Consider the following 20,419-nt stretch of genomic DNA (forward strand, 5'->3'; position numbering starts at 1 on the left):
CATTATTGCTGTTTCAAGCTTAATCACTTCTGGAGCCGAGAAGAAAGCAGATGGGATGGAGTTTACAATGTAACGTGAGACTCAACATAAACTACCTCCCTACACTTCAGTGACTGGTTGATACTTTGAAGTTATATCACCAGCTAACTTCTGTCCTCTGGGAATTGTTGATAAATGTCAAAGGTTCCAACATATTGAAGGTTAATTTCAGGATAATTGCCAGAACTATTTACTACTAAAATGCTGGGACAAAAATATGTTTTGCTCAAATACACACACACAATTACATATATTTCAGGTAGAAGCCATATTAAACCTACCTGAGAAGAGGAAAGAAAACCCCGAGAAAGTGACCAAAAAAAAGTCAGAATAAGGGAAGGTAAATGGTATGGCATGCCAGTTGAGGGACTCTAGCAAGAACCTGAGTGAATATGGCAAAAGAGGAAATGAACAGGGAAATAAGTTAAGAATCAAGAAACCCTAAAGCAAGTGTTAATTAAGTATATAAATGCTAAAAGAGTGACAATAGAAGAGGTGGCCTCAACGAAGGAAAGGAGGCAGTAAAGCTGGAATACTAATCTGGAGACACACTGTCAAATGATATCTCAAAAACTACTTATTCCCATGGTTTTCTTCACTATAACTCTTCCCACCCTGTCTCCTGTAAAAATGCCATTCCATTTTCTCATTTCCTTTGTCTTTGCCACATCTGTTACCAGGACGAGGCTTTCTTTTCCAGGACATTTGAAAAGTCCTCCTTCTTCAAAGTTCAAAGTAAATTTATTATCAAAGTACATATATGTCACCTTAAAAAACCCTGAGATCTATTTCCATGTGGGCATTCACAGTAAATATAAGGAACATAAAAGAATCAATGAAAGACCGCACCCAACAAGATGGACAATCAATGTGCACAAGACAACAAGCTGCAAAGACACAAAAAGAAATACAAGCAAGCATAAATAACAAGAACATGAGATGAAGAGTCCTGGAAAGTGAGTCCATAGGTTGTGGGAACAGTTCAGAGATGGGATGAGTGAAGTTAAATGAAGTTATTCCCTCCGGTTCAAGAGCCTGATGGTGTGGTCCTGAGGCTCCTGTATGACCTGATGGCAACAGCGAGAAGAGAGCAGGGTCTGAATAGTAGGGGATCTTGAAGATGGATGCTGCTTTCCTGCAACCGTGCTCCATATAGATGTGCTCAATGGTGTGGAGGGCTTTACTTGTGATGGACTGGGCTGTATACACTTCTTTTTATCAGCTTTTCTGTTCAAGGGCATCGGTGTTTTCATACTAGGCAGTGATGCAGACAGTCAATATACTCTCCACAACACATCTTCAGAAGTTTGTCAAGGCTTTAGGTGGCATGCCAAATCCTTGCAAACTTCGAAGAAAGGCAGAGGCACTTGTATGCTGAGCCCAGGACAGGTCCTCTGAAATTATAACATTGAGGAATTTAAATTTGCTGACACACTCCCCCTCTGAACATCCAGTTTCCACCCCCTGAAGTTGATAACCAGCTCCTTGGTCTTGCTGACATTGAGTGAGAGGTCGTTGTTGTGGCATCACTCAGCCAGCTTTTCACCCTCTTTCCTCTATGCTGATTCCTTACCATCTTCAAAGAACAGGGTGTCCATTCCTCCACCACTGATACTGTCATCACCCGTATCTCCTCCATTTACCAGACATATGCACTCACCCTATCTTCCCGCTGCCTTAACAGGGATAGAGTTCCTCCTGTCCTCACCCACCACCTCATGAGCCTCTGCATTCAACGTATCGTTCTCCATAACTTCTGCCAATGTGACCCTACCACCAAACTCATCTTTACACCCCTCCACCCCATAGTCTGCTTTCTGCAGTGATTGTTCCCTCCATGATTTGTCTATTTATCCCTCTTCACTAATCTCCCTCCTTGCACTTATCCCTGGAAATGGAAGAAACGCAGCATCTCCTCTGTCACTTCCTTTCATGACCCCAAACAGATCTTGTAGGTGAGGCAACACTTTACCTATGAATCAGTTGGGGTCGTCAGCTATACCCGTTGCTCTCAATGCAGCCTTCTCTACATTGATGAGACCCAATGTAGCTTGGAGGGAATGCTTGTCAAGAACCTTTGCTCCATCCGCATAAAACGGGATTTCCCAGTGGCCAACCATTTTAATTCCAATCCACATTCCCATACATCAATCCATGGCCTCCTCTTCTGACACAATGAGGCCAATCTCAGGTTGTAGTAGTAACACTTCATATTCCATCTGGGTAGCCTCCAATCTGATGGGATGAACACTGATTTCTTTAACTACCGGTAATTTCTCTCCTTTACTCTTCCTTTCTTTTTCTGTTCCCCATTCTGACATCCGCCTTACACCTTCTCTTCTCCAAATGTGCCTATCACCTCCCTCTGGTGCCCCTCTTCCTTCCCTTTCTCCCATAGTCTACTCTCCCCTATCAGATTCCTTCTTCTCCAGCCCTTTACCTTATTACCTCACCCATCATCTGTTTCTTACTTTATCAGTCCTCACCCACTCAGCTGACTTCACCCATCACCTTCTAGCTTGCCCTCTCCTTCTCCTCATTTTCTTATTTTCCCCCTTCCTTTCTAGTCCTGATGAAGGGTCTCAGCCCAAAACATCAATTGTTTATTTATTTCCATAGATTCTGCCCGACTTCAGTGGAGTTCCTCCAGTATTTTGAGAGAGTTGTTCTGGCTTTCTAGCATCTGCAGATTCTCTTGTGTTTAAGCTATTAGAGATTATAGTTTTACCAATAATAAAGTGGTGGCACTCAAGCAATAATCTAGGTTGAATGTGACACAGTTAAATACAACTTTATGGAAAGGTTTGTTGTAATCTTCCAATTCTCATAACCCTCTCTAACATGCTGGTGGAGAGTGTTTTATTTGGGTTTTTAGCGCTGGAAATAGTTACATTCGGACACGTCTCATTAGCAGGGCAGCAGTATGGTCGCGCTATTCATTCCAGGGACCAGCTGATTGTGCTTATGCCGGCCGGTTTAGCGAACAGAGTGGCGAACACCCTTGCTGAAATCTGGAGGAAACACAGAGAATGCAGAGAGAGATCAAAAAGGCGAGGGAAGAGGACCGGGTCAAGACAACAGAGACTTAAGGAGAAGAGGAGTTATAAGCCATGTCGCTCCTCTCTCATTATGGGCGATGTGAGATCGCCAGGTAATGAAATGGACAAGTCGACAGCGCTAGCCAGGAGTCAGAGATCATTTCGGGAGTGCAGTGTTATGTGTTTTACCGAAACGTGACTGCACGAGGACATACCCGACCAAAATGTTTCCATAAAGGGCTTCCAGACAGTTCGGGCTGACCGGAAGTGCACTGAGAGCGGTAAGCGTAAAGGAAGGGGGCTTGCTGTTCTGGTTAACCACAGATGGTGCAATCCTGGTCATATTACGATCAAGGAACGTGTTTGTAGCCCGGATATTGAACTTTTTGCTGTTGGACTCTGGCCATGTTATTTGCCAAGGGAAATCTCACATGCATTGTGGTTGTTGTGTACATCCCTCCCTCTGCCAACCCAACATCGGTGTGTAACATCATTTACACCATTGGGCACAGGAGTACATTCAGCCAGAGACTCATTCCACCGGGATGCAGCACTGAGCATCATGGGAAGTCATTCCTGCCTGTGGACATCAAACTTTGCAGCTCCTCCCTTGGAGGGTTGGACACCCTGAGCCAATGGGCTGGTCCTGGACTTACTTTCATCTGGCATGATTTACATATTATTATTGATTGTTTGTGGTTTTGTATTGCTATGTTTGTACTCTGTTCTTGATTGGTGCAGCTGTAACAAAACCCAATTTCCCTCGGGATCAATAAAGTATGTTTATTTATCTATCTACGGGGGTGGGGGTAGCATTGGACTAAAAGATGGCAAATTTAACACTTCTGTCAAAAACAGGGTGTAAAAACAATGCAACTGTAGAGCAGAACAGTTTAACCTTCACTGTGAGGAAGTTTTTAAGAAACCATAATCAGGGAAATAGTACATGTTAGTTAATGCTTGGAAAAATTTGAGTTACGGTGACCAAACATACTCACACAGGTTAAAAGCAAGCACTATTTGACTATGTAAACAAAATCTCTTGTTGAGGTAACAAATTTAATGAAGCAACTATTAGAATATAAAACTAATAATTTGGAGTATATTCAGAAGGCACTTTAATAAAGTCATACACAAAAGAATAATTAGCTAAATTGAAAATGAAGAGTGAGTACCAGCAACAATAGGACATTGGCTACAAGGCAGGAACTGCTGAGTGATAGAAACACTTCTTCTTGATAAATGTTAATAGTGACAAGGGTCTGCAGTGCTAAGTTCCCAAGTCTGCAACTCGAAAAGTGGCACACAGCAAGGAGTGAAGTAGCAGCCTGCAAGATGACATAGGTTGACAGGTTAAATGTGTACAATTATGATAAATGATGTCTAATACAAGTGAGTGCAATGTTCTATGTGAAGGCATAAAGAGCAAGGGAAAAATGAAAGTAATTAGCACTCTTCTCAATGATGCAGAAGAACTAAAGGACTAGGTTTGCCTGTACATAAAGTCTGAGAATTGTCAAAGCATGTTTAAAAAAGTTAGATAGTAAAATATATGGCACACTGACAAAGAGCAAACCACTAGAAGTCATAAAAATTATGAAACAAAACACTGGTTAGACTACAGCTTAAGCATTGCTTTGAAATTTGATCACCAAAGCAGGAAGGTCAAAGAAAGGGCACTCAAAAGATTAAGCAGAACAATTAAGGGCATGAGATATTTCAGCTGTATGTTCTCTTATAAGCAAGGTTGAAAGGTGACTTGATACAAATTCATCATTGGAAAGAAACTGTACACTACAGGTAGCTATTTCCAAAATCTGTTGATTCAAGGACTAGTAAAAAAAGAAAATTTTAGGGAAACGACACAAAGGGGATGTGAAATTTAAAAGAAATAAACTTAATTTAACTAAGAATTTAGAGAAAGGATCTGGAATTCAGAGACTTTACATGGAAACAAAATAATGACATGCCTTCAGAGAGATGTACAAGTCTTATACCTGCAGTGGGCAGGCTGACACAAGTCAAAAGGTTGTACACAGTAAACTTGAATCACTGCAGTTCAGAGAGGGAAAGAGAAAGAAAGAAAGAAAAAGAGATGAGTCGAAACCCTTTCTAAATGACTGTTGAAAGAAGAGTTTTTCAGCATTTTAAAACAGAAATAAATTAGGATTTCTCCTTAATCTTAAAAGAAAATATTTTCCCTAATCTGATTTAGATTTCAGAATTAGAATCAGAATCAGGCTTAATATCACTGGCATATATCATGAAATTAGTTAACTCAGTGGCAACAGTACAATACATGATAATACAGTATACAAAAATTAAGTAAATCAATTACAGTATTTAAGAGAGGGCTGGGGGAAAAAGAAAACATTTGAAATGTATCCAGACAAAGATCAGTTTAAGCATTCTGCAAACACTAATGAGGCTAGGACTTAATAGCTGTGTCTCAGGGAGGCTTAAGAACAGAGGGACCTCTGAGTACAAGTACACTGATCATTCAGTATGGTAACACAGGTAAATAAAGTTCCTAGGAAGATATATGGTACACTGGTCTTCATCAGTTGGGACAAAGGATAAAATAGGGAGGTTATGCTCCAATTTCCTAAAACCTTGGTCAGACCTCAACTGGAGTACTATATCAGTTCTGGTGACCAATGTGGACAAAGGATGTGAGATTGCAGAGAGGATTCACTGGGATGTTGACCAGACTGGGGTAGTACAGTTAAGAGGAAAGACTGGAGAGGACAAATGTTTTCTCCCTGTACAAGTGGGCGGGTGGGCAAAGGGGGGGCTATGAAACTAGGAGAGGATACGTGGAAGTAGTAAAGGGTTGAAGAAGCAGGGATCTAATTGGAGAAGACCATGGAAAAAAGGAAGGAGAAATAAAAAAGAGGGAGGTGAGGCGAAGAGAAGTTCAAGTTCAGGTTCAGTTTATTGTCATTCAACTGCACACACATATTCCACCAAATGAAACAATGTTCCTCCAGACCATGGCACACATGCAGTACATACAACTCACACACACAGCATGAAGTAATATCACCACAAATAAATGAACAAATCATAATAAAGATGAGAAATAGTATAATGATAATCATGAGGTGCATGTACGATACAAGTTAAAAAGTAAACAGTATAATGCTACTGGCACTTCATAGAAGGAGAGGAGAAGATGGCAGCGCGACGCAGCTCGCAGCGGCCACTCCGCTGGTGATGTCTGTTATTTGTCAAGTAGGGTGCCGTACACAATCCTGATTTGATGGAGACGGACGTGAGAGCATAGAGGAACATCTGGTGAAACTTCTGAAATGCCTGCTTCGCTGCTGCTGCTACTGTGTGGCCCGAAATCTCTGCAGAGGAAGGCCCCAAGTCCTTGGCTTTGCCTGTTGTTCGGCGGCTGGGGCGGGGTCAAAGTGCTTGGCAGAGGATGGTGCTCGGTGTCGAAGGGCTGGTCAGAGGCTCTAAGTTTTTGGACGGACTCAGAGTCTGCTGCGGTCCGGTGCTTCCAATGGTGCTGCATTGGCAAGTTTGCAGTGCTTGGAGGTTCATGGCAGGGAGAGTTTCTCCCTTCTACGTGAGATGATGAGGCTATCGGGACTTCGAGACTTTTTTTTTTACCGTGCCCATGGTCTGCTCTTTATCAAATTACGGTATTGCTTTGCACTGTTGTAACTCTATGTTATAATTATCTGGTTTTGTTAGTTTTAGTCTTGGTTTGTCCTGTGTTTCTTGTGATATCATTCTGGAGCAACATTGTATCATTTTTTAATGCATGCACTTCTAAATGACAATAAATGAGGTCTAGGTGTCCTCATAATCTAATCTAATCTAATACGTAATGAGACCACATGATAGTACTCATATATGGTGGCAGGGAGGTCAGTGGTCTTATGGCCTGGGAAGATATCGCCCATCTTAACAGTTCTTGTCCTAATGCTACAGTATTTCTTGCCTGATGTTAGGGGGTCAAAGAGATCACCGGATGAATAGGAGGGATCATTGACAATACTACAGACCCTGCATACGAACGGGTGAAAAAGAGACCACAATGATCCTCTCAGCAGTTTTTGCAATCTCTTGTAGGGACTTGAGGTCAGATGCTTTGCAATTCCTGTAGCAGACAGTGATGCAACTGGTCAGGACACTCTCGATGGCACACTTGTAAAAATTGATTAAAATTGTTGGGGGGGGGCGGCGGGGAAGGTGGAAGCCTCAGACTCCTCAGGAAGTGGAGACAGTGCTGTGCTTTCTTGAACAAACAGGTAGTGTTGAGGGACCAGGTGAGATAGTCTGCTAGGTGCCCTCCCAGAAACTGTGTGCTCCAGACCCTCTCCAGAGAGGAGCCGTGTATACGTAGCAAGGAGTGGTCAGCATGCACCTTCGTAAAGTTCACAATAATCTCTTTGGTCTTATCCACATGGAGACCCAAGTTGTTGTGCCACACTGTTCTACCAGCCACTCTGTCTCCTCTCTCTATGCTGTCTCAACATTGATGTAGATGAGGCCAACCACCGTCATAAGTGAACTTGATTTAGTTTGAATTGGATTCAGCAATGCAGCCATGCATCAACAGCAAGCTGAGCACGCAGCTCCAGGGAGCGCCGGTGCTCAGAGTGATGGAGCTAGAGATGTTTCTGCCAATGTGGATTGACTGGCCTTTCTGTCAAGAAGTCCAGGATCCAGTTACAGAAAGAGGTGCTGAGACTCAACGAAGACATTTTACTCACCAGCTTCTGAGGGACGACTGCATTAAACGCCAAGCTGAAGTCAACAGGCACCATCTTGGCATATGAGCCACCATTTTCCAGGCGGGACAGGACGAAGTCCATGGCATCATCAACGGATCAATTTGAGCAATAAGTGAACTGGAAAGGCTCCAAAGTAGTAGGAATATGAGATTTAATGCAATCCAAACCAACTGCTCAAAGCGCTTCATTATTGTTGAGGTCAGTGTCACTGGACAACAGTCATTAAGACAGGTACCTGTCACCCTCTTGGGAACTGGGATGATAGTGGCAATTGTGAAGCCTGACTGGACAATGGACTGATCCAGAGAGATTTTGAAGATGTCTTTTAGAACCTGTGTTAACTGCACTGCACAGTTCCTCAATTCAACACCTTACCATGTATTTTATCAGGCCTTGCTGCTGGCCTGGGTCTTCCTCACATCAGCTGCAGCCAGATAGAGTGCCTGCTTCTTGGAAAGAAGGAGGGGGTTTAAATTACCAGAAGCTAGAGAAATCAATGTTCATGCCATTAGACTGAAGGTTACTCAGTCAGAATTATCAGGTGTTGCTTCTCCAACTCGAGTTTGGCCTCATCATGGCAGTAGAGGTGACCATGTTAGAATGGGATGTGATATTGGAATAGCCACTGGGAGATCCTGCCTTTTGTGGCAAACAGAGCTAAGTTCCCAAAATTGATTCAAAAGACTGGTTTAGAACTTGCTGGGAAAAACACTTAAGGTTACTTAAATATAAAAAGAAAGGTCAATTTTATTTTACCAAAAGGTAATACCTTGAAAATAAAGTCAGAAAATAGACAACTGTAATGCAGATTGAAGCTAACTCAGTGAAATATTCCCATAAAGCCAGATGGGGATCTCATATCTTCAACTGCAAGACGACAAACATGGCTCTTCATCAATATTGTCATAACCTTACTTTTACAGGCTGATCATAATATCAGCTTCGTTAAAGAGAACTGCATTCAAAAGGTGTCAGCCAGGCAGTTAACCTAAAACTATTTTACATAACCCCTTTCAGAAATGTAAAGATACTTGGGATTGTATTTTTCTTAGAACTTTGGTAATTGGTGTATTACTGTCACAGGTATTGAGATACAGTGAAAAGCTTTTATTTGCATGCTACCTAAATAGATTATTCAATACTGTATGCAAGTAAATCAAGGAGGGATGAAAATAAATTAAAAATACAATTTTCTTTCTATATCATTTCTCCTTGATCTTCACTGACAACAATATCATGGATGCTAAAGAAATGAAAATAGTCATTAGTGAGGCCATGTATCAGGATTATTATGTGGGAGGTATTTGTAACCTTGAAATGCATTATGGTAGGCAAATCCCCAGGGCCTGACCTCAGTCCTTATGGGAGGACAAGGAAGATATCCCACAGGCCCTTACAGAGATATTTGCTTCATTATTAGTCAAAGTTCAAGAAGATAGGAGGGTGGCTAAATGTTACTCCATTGGTCAAGGATAGCAAGGACTACAAGCTGGGTGACCCTGCCCTCAGTGGTACGAAGATCAATAGAGGAAATTCTGATGGACAAGAGCTATTATAATTCAGATAGTTAAGGCTTGATCAGGAATAGCCAGCATAGTTTTGCGCATGGGAGGTTACGTCTGGCAAATCTTTTGGAATTGTCTGAAAAGGTGACAAAGGGTATAGATGAAGGTAGGGCAGTGGATGTTGTCCATATGCACTTTAGTGAGGCCTTTGACAAAGTCCTCCATGCAAGCTGATCCAGAAGTTCAGGTTGGATGGGATTCAAGCGGAACTAGCAGATTGGATTCAGAATTGACTCAAAGATAGGAAGCAGGGGATGATGGTTAAAGGTTGATTCTCTGACTGCAGGCCCATGAGTAGTGGTGTGCCCCAGGGGTCAAGGCTGGGACCTCATTCATTATTTATGTAAATGATTTGGATAGGAATGCACCACTTAATTAGCATGTTTGCTTATGAAACAAAATTAGGGGAACCTTGTTGATATGAAGTGGTTTACAATGAATTGCAAAGAAATCTTGATCAAATAGGAAGATGAGCTGAGGAATGGCAAATGAATTTCAACTTGAAAAAGTGCAAGGTGATCCATTCTGAACATTCACACTTGGGAAGGACTTACGACAGTGAATGGCAATGCACCGTTAAGTGCTGACAGAGTGCTGATAAGAGGGAATACAAGTGCATAGTTGGCTGAAAAGTAGACAGGGTGGTGAAAGACTTCATTAGTCAGGGCATTGAGTCTGGGAGTAGTTACATCACGTTGCAATCATACAAATCATTGGTGGGGCCACACTTGGGAGTATTGTGTATGTCTTTTGAAATTAACTTCCGTGCACCAAGAGAGACTGTCTGTCTGGCACCAATTTCAAGAGTGCCAAATTAACAGAGTTTTACCACAGAGTCATTTAGAAAACAAAACTTTAAGTACAACAGTTCAGGAAGTCAACTTTCTAGTTCTTTTATTTTTAATTCACTCAAATTTCTTTTCCTTTCTCTTAGTATAAATTATTTGCACTAAATTCCAAAAATGTTTGCTCAAAGCTAAAGCACAACTTGTCCAAATTTTCAAGTTCAATTTTACTTGTGTTTTCATCTAAGCTCATTTGTACATCAAAATCAAATTCCTGTAAAACAATGCAAATAAGGCACCTTTTTAAAATGCTTTTAATAAAAGTTGCCAGTGAGAATCAAGAGTCCTAAAATCACTAGAAGTTACTGCCAGCAATGTTATTCTACAGGTCTTGAAATTTCATGAACTTGTGTTAAACTGCATATATTTGTGTGGATTGCATAAAGTTAGGCTTACACTTTTGTCAAATGGTGCATTTTACCGTATGTGTCGATGTACATGTGACAAATAAAGCTAATCTTTGTTGATGAACAGTAGTTCGATGCTTTCTGTGCACAAAGAGAGACTTGACAGACTAAAAGGTGCATGTCTGGCTTCTATTGTTCGGTTGCATTTTAATATTTGGCTCATGGCACAGTTTAACGTGATTTGCAGGATAATTCAGTTCTCAGGAGACATGTAAATTACTGCTTGCCATTGATACTTTCATTTTATTCAAGGCTGTGGTAAGACCCGGCATTGTTCTGTTGTTATGCCAAACGGCTCTCATTTTGCCCAATGCTCTGTACAATAGCATCCAATTAGTTACTCAGATTCCTTGCAATTAAATTTTATAGTGGCTGCTGGCAAAATAATGGACTTTGGCTCTATTTAATATTACACAAAACTGTGCATAAGAAATATTCTACTGATATCATTATATTTGATAACTCACAAATCTAATCCTTGTTCTATAATGTCCTTCTGTTGCTTCAGGACTTCAAATTGCTCAGGATCATCTGTTGCTGACGTCTGAGCGCTAAGACTCCCAACACCAGATGATATTGTCGAATCGAAGGAATTTGTACTACCTCGTCTACGTGCTGCCTCTGCACGCTTACTTTCACTGTTATCTTGCTCAGATGGCTTCTCTTGGCCTGCACATTTAAAAAAAAAGGATCTTTCAGCAAACAGCTTCAACGTAAAAGTTGTAAACATAACTTAAGAATTGATAATTCAAAATTTCATTGAGGTACCATTTTAGGCTTTACATTGTAGGAAGTAATTTAATATTCATGCATTTTAGAAGCTTACCAAGATTGGACTGTAGATTTGGATTTATATACAAATCTTTACTCCATTCAACCATGCATTTTAGAATGGAAACCAAGCATTCCAATCCTTTCTTTCTAAGACTCAACTCCTAAAGGATAGATAAATAACATTTGTTCAGTTTGATAGTTAATTCAAATCACAAATGGAAGCTCTAAGAAAACACTGAAACATGAAATAAGTTCTGCTTTTTTATACTAAGTCATATTCAGAATAAGGTTTAAAATATCCAATGATTTACATTTAGTTTTACACTTCAACTTATTTCCTTAAGAATTGCAATATCAATGGACAACATACATTCTGCCTGTGGCTCCAAGAAAAATAAATCTCAAGATACAACTTGCTACTGAAAACAACATCTACACAGAAGTAGTAAGCTCAACTATGTACTTACTTAACATTTGGCATGAATATAATAACTCTAAATAAATGCACAGGTCTCCCCATCTTAAGTGCAGTACCTCTAAAGCAGAGTGGGAAGAACAAATGGAAGTGATAACCAGTAACATATGGGAAACTGGTGAATTTATGGTCTCACAGAAAATAGAAATCAGATCTTTCTGACCACAACTTGCCAACGAGTTCTCATCAATGTATCTAATTGCCTATTTTGGATGCAGAATACCTGTTTACTCAGTAACAAGGTCAAGTTCCAAGTGGAATACCTCATTCTGTATATTGTGCAGACACCCTCTGTAACAAGCTTTGAATGAAGGCAAAGCGATAGTGAAGCTTGCCTCCTGTAAAACCTATCAAGACTTTTGAACAAACTGACATTCAGAGATGCTTAAAACTGCTAATTAAATCCCAAACAAAAGCATACACAAATATTTAAAAAAAGCACTAAAGTAAGTTGCAAAATTTGGACAGTCATTTTAATTGCCTCTCTTCCCACACCCAATTTAATCCACAACCATGAAATCCCCAGTGAAATCAATAGGATGGCAAAGGCAACATGACAAGGTCTGATTTAATGATTTCACAGCATTACACATTCTATGTGCAGTCCAACAATGCAGTATAGTAATGGATACAGCATCATCCATTACACCCAAAGTTTCAGACTCAACATTTCACAGTGTGTATGCGGAAGCCTTGGACTCCTGCAAAATTTAATGGCTATAAGCTGTAGTTCCGATCAGAACTTCTTTTGAAGAAAGAGCAAAATGCACACAGATATTTCTCTGCTAGAGAGCAAGACGAACCTAACAGGCTATTAAAAAAGCACATTTGTTAAGTGAAAATTAAAAAAGACAAAATTGCTCTCTTTCACATTTTGTGTTGAATTTCATATCCATACTTTAATCTCTAACTTTATTTTTATATAATTGCTTATTATTTATAATCATTCAGTGTTATTGTTTTCTGTTACATGTTGCATCATAACCAAAACAACACAGTAAATTCCTAATATATTTAAATATATACAGCAAATTCAGTTGATCTTTGATCCATGTTTATGCATAATAATTAAACCAGATAAGAATGTATTCTTCATGGTAGAATTAATTTGCCCTGAATATTTGTGGTTGTTGGATTGGATTATGCCATTTGTATAAATATAACAATAGTTTAAAGTCAGTTTACCTGCAGAGGTGTCATCCCCAATTCATGACCACTTCGCCCCTGAGCAATTTTTGATAAGTCATTTACAAGGCGCTCAAATATATTTGCAGCATTCAAATCGCAATCATAGTTCACATATATATCAACTACGCATTGAGCATCTGTAATATGAAAACATCAGAATTTACTCTTAATTTTTCCTCAGATGCCACCATTTCCTCATGTTGTGCTTTTTTTAAGCCCAAACACACACCTGTCATTAATTTGTCCAGAAATACATTTTTAATTTAAATAATCCAGATCTCTCTATTCAATAATGAATACTGATATTCAAAGTCAAGGATCAGATATTTTATATTCTGTGATGCAATAATTATGAGGTGTACCATGCATAGAGCAAAGTGGCAACTGATATTGAATTGCACTGAACTGACTTTATTTCTGTCATCCTTCTCATACGAGTAAAAATCTTCACATTACGTCTCCCTCTAAGTGTGCAAAGTGCAATCCTAGTAATTTATAATAAATAGAACAGTCAATGTAATATAGAGTACAGTACAGTCAAATCAGCATGTGTTCACTGGTGTGATGGCCTGGTGGAAGAAGCTGTCCTGGAGCCCGTTGGTCCTGGCTTTTATGCTGCGGTACTGCTTCCCGGATGGTAGCAGCTGGAATAGATTGTGGTTGGGATGGCTTGGGTCCCCAATGATCCTACGGGTCCTTTTTACACACCTGTCCTCGTAAATGTCCTGAATCATGGGAAGTTCACAACTACAGATGTGCTGGGCTGTCCGCACCACTCTCTGCAGAGGCCTGCGATTAAGGGAGGTACAGGTCCCATACCAGGCAGGGAAGCAGCCAGTCAGGATACTCTCAATTGTGCCCCTGTAGAAAGTTCTTAGGATTTGGGGACCCATAACAAACTTCCTCAACCGTCTGAGGTGAAAGAGGTGCTGTTATGCCTTTTTCACCATACAGCTGGTATGTACAAACCACGCAAGGTCCTCGGTGATGTGGATGCTGAGGAACTTGAAGCTGTTTACCCTCTTAAGGCCAGATCCACTGAGGTCAATAGGGGTTAGCTCGTCTCCATTCCTCCTGTAATCCACAACCAGCTCCTTTGCCTTTGTGACACTGAGGGAGATTTGGGTTTATAAACCCAAGGCATTGGATTTGGAGTTTAAAAAGTAAAAATGGCCTATTAAATAGTGTGTAATGTCATTTTTGAAACATTCACTTTTCTCAAAGCAGTTTTATGATTTTCTTTCAAGTGAACAAATTCCAAATAATAGAAAGGACAATTTTATTCCATACAGTGCAGTGGGCCAAATGTCAACACTTTCAATATGAGGATGGTATGCATATAAAAATAAAATTGTGGGTAATGTTTAATGTTTCTTGATTATTAGATGTGGAAAAAAAATACAAAAAATAAAATCTTGAAATACCTTAAGATCTTAATCTTAACATATTAATCAGAATGCAAACTAGAACTCAAAGCTGGAAAGCATTGCAAGACATAACCTGCACAAATTCTGGTCAGCGTCTGAATGACCATCCATTTATGCTCAAAGGTACTTCTGGATGTCTCCAAAATATTCAGGAAAATCTCTTTAAAGAAAACCTGTACAATTGAAGAAAGCAGAAGTCAATGCTTCTAGTTCCTAAAACTATACACACCAATTTAATAGTTAATATTTTGAATGCTTAATTTAATAATTGATCCTACAACAGAGCAAAGCAAAACACACATGGCACGCAGAAAAACTCTGAAGCATTTAAATTCAGCACAATTTTTCGAAAGGATCAAAATTTGCTGCAGCTCATTATTCATACAGAAGAATGAACAGCACTTGTTCTGCAAAGGTTTAACTCTAGAAGTTATATTAAAAGGTTAGCCAAATTTATTGGACATCAAAGTCAGTTACACTGAAACCACAAAAGAGATTCAATTGAATTGTGAATAAAGTTGGTAGGCAATTGCAAAGTGGATCACAGCGTCGTAACAAATACCACAAAGTAAACAACTTCCCTGAGCGAGTACAAATTTAGTGCTACCTTGAAAGGAAAGTTGCTGATACAGATAGTGAGGTACACAAATTATTTCAGAATTTCACCCCATTTATTGCTTAGTTGTGATAGTCCATTTTGAGATTAAGCAATTTGTTAGTACATTTTGCACCATGAGTTGTACAAAGTTTAAGAGTTAACCTCCCACTAAATTTTTCCCTCACGCAAGGAATAAAACACCTGTGTAGTTACATACCACTATGGACATCAACTTTAGCCTTCAAGTAATTATACAACTCCAAGATGCTATGCAACATTAAATGACCTATCACATACACACGCCTGAGTTCATGATATTTTGTTAAATTTCCATTTGACCCAGATTTTACCAAAGAGATCCTGATTAATTAGTCTTCATAATTTCCTCCTTTCTTTTGGTTAGCATTATTAGAATTTAAGATTCTAATAATCTTAGATTATCGTCTAAGAAAATTGGAGTATTTCCAATATAGATGCTGAATCAATTTGAAATTTCACATCTTCCTCATTGGTTTGACACGGTGTTATAAAACTTAATTAAAATCAGTTCTTAATTTTATAGTGTCATCTTTAATAATCTGTTCATTAGTTAGGCTGGTACAGATGATCAGAAAATGCCAGATACCAAAATGAAGTTTTATGGTTTTGAATCCAACAATGTGCCACGAGGAACTCTTTAGAAATTAAGTGATATTAAAACTACATAAAAGCAGAAAAAACACGAAGATATAACAGTCATTTATTTTGACTTCACACAAACATGCTTGGAAGAGTTCACCCTTCCATCTTTTACTTAACAGATAATGATGCCATACCTCAATCTGCATTTTCAGGTGGATCTTGAAGTGTGAAAGCAGAGTGAGAAAAATAGCAAGTGAGAGTTCAAAGACATCTGGCACACCAGACACTCCATTTTTGGACAGGGCCACACAAAGATACTGCTTAATTGCAGTGATAAACATTTCATTTGTTTTGAAGACTGGGCCAGCATTTTGAAGAACTGACAAAAGTAGTTGCAGTGAAATTATTTTTGACCGCAGCTCATGAGACCTTGAAAGTTTGAGAAAAAAAAAGATAATTCTGCATATTATAATTAAATAACATACCAAATTCTGACATTTGTTCTCAAATTACTTCACATTACTTAAGGCTAGTCTTAAAAATGCATGTAAGGCATCATTTTATTTTCCTGAATACAAAGATTTTCACATTTTACTGTTTCATTTACTAAATTTAAAATATATTGAAGGATACAAAACATCCTGCACGATGTCAAATCAAAAGAGAAATTCCAAAGCCTGTCAACAATTTACTAAAAATTAAAAACCAAATTGTGATGCTGAAGAAATATACATAATTACTACACTAACTTTCCTCAGGTGCAATACTGTATATTACCCTTCTTAACTCACCTAATTTGAGGACATAGAAAATTGGAGGATCACCTGTTTTCAATGAATTCTTAAGAATAAATACAACCATCTCTCTATAAGGTCCAATACAATGGTATATTTTCAACAGACCAAACCAAAGTGAAGGCAAAAATAACATTCAAAACAAGTCAGGGAAATAATAATAGAGAATCATTAATCTGGACAAAACCATCTCCAAGGCATTGAACGCACGTTGGACCCCAATGCGATCCATTGTGAAAAGTGGAAAAAATATGACAACTCAGCCACACTGCCTAGATCAGCCGCTCCTCTTAGTTTAGTCGATGGAGGCGAACGGGGCTTGTAAGAGAGGCTATTATAATGCCAAGTCGCTGTGAGTGAGCTGCAGAAATCAGTGGCTACAACTGGAGATGAGGTTCATGACTCCACAATTCCTCAGGCCTTGCACAAAAAAGGTATTTACAGAACAGTGGCAAGGACGTTCTGGTTTATAATGGTGCTACTGAAGGCGAGCAATGACTTATCGGTAGCTTGAAAGGCAAGAAATTCGACTGAAACAACTCCTCTTCTCAATTATGTAAGCTATCACTGCAAATAATGAAGAGGCAAACAAAGGCAAAACTAATTGGGAGGATGAGCTGCAGTGGTGGTGGGTTGCAAAGCTGAAGCGTGACATGTTGGAGATGGGGGTCGCAGATGAAGTTGGAGTGAGCAATTTAGAAAGTCGTCGTTGAGGTGGAACAGTTTTGATGCCTGTCTAACTAATTCGGGTGCAAGGTTGGTTTGCTCTAAGCACCAAGCTGATCTGGAGAGGTTAAGAACTGCTTCAGGCTGGGTGGCGAGGTCTAGGGCCAGAGCATACTGCTGTGTCAGGGCCCCAATCCACTGTTTGGTCACTGTAAACACTGACCCGGGTAGTCTGGAAAGGCAGGGTGTTGGGACAGGAAGCAAGGTTTGGGTCGATTTCATGGACAGGCTGGGAGACTGCGCCAGCTACTGTGCTTCATGTCTGTGAGCTTCGCAGCGATTTGCCCCGCTAATACGATGAACGTAGACTGAAGCTTGGGACCTATTCCAGGCTGCTCTGAACCCAAGGACTCAAGTTGGTTTGGAATGCTTTTGCTCACTTTTATTGTGTGCATGATTTGTGTTTTTCTCTCTTTCTCTCTGTTTTGGGTGTCGGTCTTTATTTTTTATATAATTGGGTTCTTATAGGTTTCTTTCTTTGATGCTGCCTGTAAAGGGACAAATCTCAAGTTTGTATAATTTATACATACTTTGAATCTTTGGAAGAAGCCCTGCATAAAAAAAAAGTATATAGCCTTGCCCAAAAAGACTTGGCAAAGAGCCACTTAGAAGTCTTGTGGTCAGGATATGGAAGAAGGTCTTGTGATCAGATGAAAGCAGAACTTTTTGGCCTCAACACTAAGAAGTACATATGGCATAAATCTAATACTATGCATCAGCCAGCTAGCATCAACCCTACTGTAAAGTATGGTGGTGGATACATCATGTATGGGAATGCTTTTCAGCAGCAGAGACTGAAAATTTGGTCAGGATTGATAGGAAGAGGAATGCTGCTAAATCCAGAGAAATCCTAGATAAAAAATCTGCTAGCTTTTGCCAGAAAGCTTGAACTGGGGAGGAAGTTAAGCCTTTCAGCAGAACTATAACCTCAAGCACACTGCCAGAGCAACCATGGAGGTGCTTGAAATGAAGAAAGTTCATGTCCTTGAGTGGCCCAGTCAGAGTCTTAACCTTTACCCCACCGAACATCTCTTGTAAAACCTCAAGATTGCTGTCCACTGCCCCTCCACAACCAACAGGCACATCTTGAGCAATCTTGCAAGGAGGAATGGGCAAATCTTGCTCCACCATGTTGTGCACAGCTAAAGGAGACATCCAAAAATACTACTAGTTGTAAGAGCTGCAAGGGGTGGTTCAACTAAGTACTGAGCAAAGGGGGATGAATAATTTTGAACTGCTGATATTTCAGTTTTTGAAATTTTACTTTTTCACACTTTCCAATTTTCCTGTTTTTTTGGGCTCTGCAGTGAAAAAAGGAGCCTGTGATCCTCAAATAAAAAATATCAGTTAAATTAATCAAACTCCCTGGTTGTCATACACTGTTACGTGACCATGGGTTTCATTTACTGTGAGCGTCACTTTAAAGGTCTGGACGAGGCGGGAGTATGACGTCAGTGTAACAAAATGCAGACAGACTGCTAGAACACTCAGAGTATGAGAGACAGAGACAGATAGATATAGTTAGTTAAGACTTCGGACTGCGAGCTAGAGCTCCCTACAGTAATGGGTGAAGTTTGATACTTTTCCATGCCCAAAGGATTGGGTGAATGAGTGGCACACAGTGCATATTGGATATGTGACTGTCACTTCTTATGATCCATATGTGGATTTTTTGGAGTATTTTGTGGCGACCACTTTCGTTAACCCTTACATGGATTCTGGTGCGTTATGTGGTGACCACTTGTGCTAAGGAATATTCCGTGACTGTCACCTTGTAATACCTCTACATGGATTTTGGAATACAACTGGACGGCTGAGATCTTCGTTTTCCCAGCGTGGAACCTGTGGAATTCTTCGTGATCACCTCCTCGTTGCAGTTTAATGTGTATTTACAAGTCTCTCCCCTCACCTATTCTGTGACTGTCACCTTGTAATATCTCTACATGGATTTTGGAATACAACTCGATGGCTGAGATCTTCATTTTCCCAGCGTGGAAGCTGTGGAATTCTTCGTGATCACCTCCTCGCTGCAGTTTAATGTGTATTTACAAGTCTCTCCCCTCACCTATTCTGTGGATTGCTGAAACTTTTTTTAAGCTTGCCATCTTAAAACTTTAAGAACTGTTCCTAAGCTTGATGGTTTGGGAGCCACAAATGCATAACACTGTTAACTTCTGTTTAGAAGAGTAGTTTGTTTAAATTTTCTATATATTGAGTAGATACTAATAAACATAGTTGTTTAACATTAAAAGGTGAGTTAGTGGTCTGTTGCTGCTGGTACGTAACAACACATTTATGTAAACAAAGGGCTGGAGGCTGAACACTTTTACATGGCACTGTACAGTGGCATGCAAAAGTTTGGGCACCCCGGTCAAAATTTCTGTTACCGTGAATAGTTAAGTGAGGAGAAGATAAACTGATCTTCAAAAGTCAAAAAGTTAAAGGTAAAACATTCTTTTCAACATTTTAAGCAAGATTAGTGTATTATTTTTGTTTTGTACAATTTTAGAGTGAAAAAAAGGAAAGGAGCACCATGCAAAAGTTTGCGCGCCCCAAGAGATTTGAGCTCTCAGATAACTTTTACCAAGGTCTCAGGCCTTAATTAGCTTGTTAGGGCTATGGCTTGGTCACAGTCATCATTAGGAAAGGCCAGGTGATGCAAATTTCAAAGCTTTATAAATACCTCAACTCCTCAAACCTCATCCCAACAATCAGCAGCCATGGGCTCCTCTAAGCAGCTGCCTAGCACTCTGAAAATTAAAATAACTGATGCCCACAGCGCAGGAGAAGGCAAAAAGAAGATAGCAAAGCATTTTCAGGTAGCTGTTTCCACAGTTCATAATGTAATTAAGAAATGGCAGTTAACAGGAACAGTGGAGGTCAAGTTGAGGTCTGGAAGACCAAGAAAACTTTCTGAGAGAACTGCTCGTAGGATTGCTAGAAAGGCAAATCAAAACTCCCGTTTGACTGCAAAAGACCTTCAGGAAGATTTAGCAGACCCTGGAGTGGTGGTGCACTGTTCTTCATGGAAGGGTCATCAGAAGAAAACCTTTCCTGCGTCCTCACCACCAAATTCAGGGTCAGAAGTTTGCAAGGGAACATCAAAACAAGCCTGATGCATCTTGCAAAAAAGTCCTGTGGACTGATGAAGTTAAAATAGAACTTTTTGGC

The 20,419-nt window shown here is 39.8% G+C and overlaps 1 protein-coding gene across 2 annotated transcripts in view; it reads right to left on the reverse strand.

The window, feature by feature from the left end:
- Positions 1 to 20,419, reverse strand: part of LOC134342807 (brefeldin A-inhibited guanine nucleotide-exchange protein 2-like) — a 146,214-nt gene that overhangs the window by 64,114 nt on the left and 61,681 nt on the right. For both annotated transcript variants that reach the window (XM_063041399.1, XM_063041398.1), the window contains 5 exons: positions 15,923 to 16,157; positions 14,583 to 14,682; positions 13,080 to 13,219; positions 11,472 to 11,580; positions 11,113 to 11,314 (listed from right to left, as the gene is read on the reverse strand). In XM_063041399.1, coding sequence (XP_062897469.1) covers positions 11,113 to 11,314; positions 11,472 to 11,580; positions 13,080 to 13,219; positions 14,583 to 14,682; positions 15,923 to 16,157 — 786 coding nt within the window. The remainder of the gene's footprint in view (positions 1 to 11,112; positions 11,315 to 11,471; positions 11,581 to 13,079; positions 13,220 to 14,582; positions 14,683 to 15,922; positions 16,158 to 20,419) is intronic.

This window comes from Mobula hypostoma, chromosome 2 (genome assembly GCF_963921235.1).
Source record: "Mobula hypostoma chromosome 2, sMobHyp1.1, whole genome shotgun sequence".
Taxonomy (NCBI): domain Eukaryota; kingdom Metazoa; phylum Chordata; class Chondrichthyes; order Myliobatiformes; family Myliobatidae; genus Mobula; species Mobula hypostoma.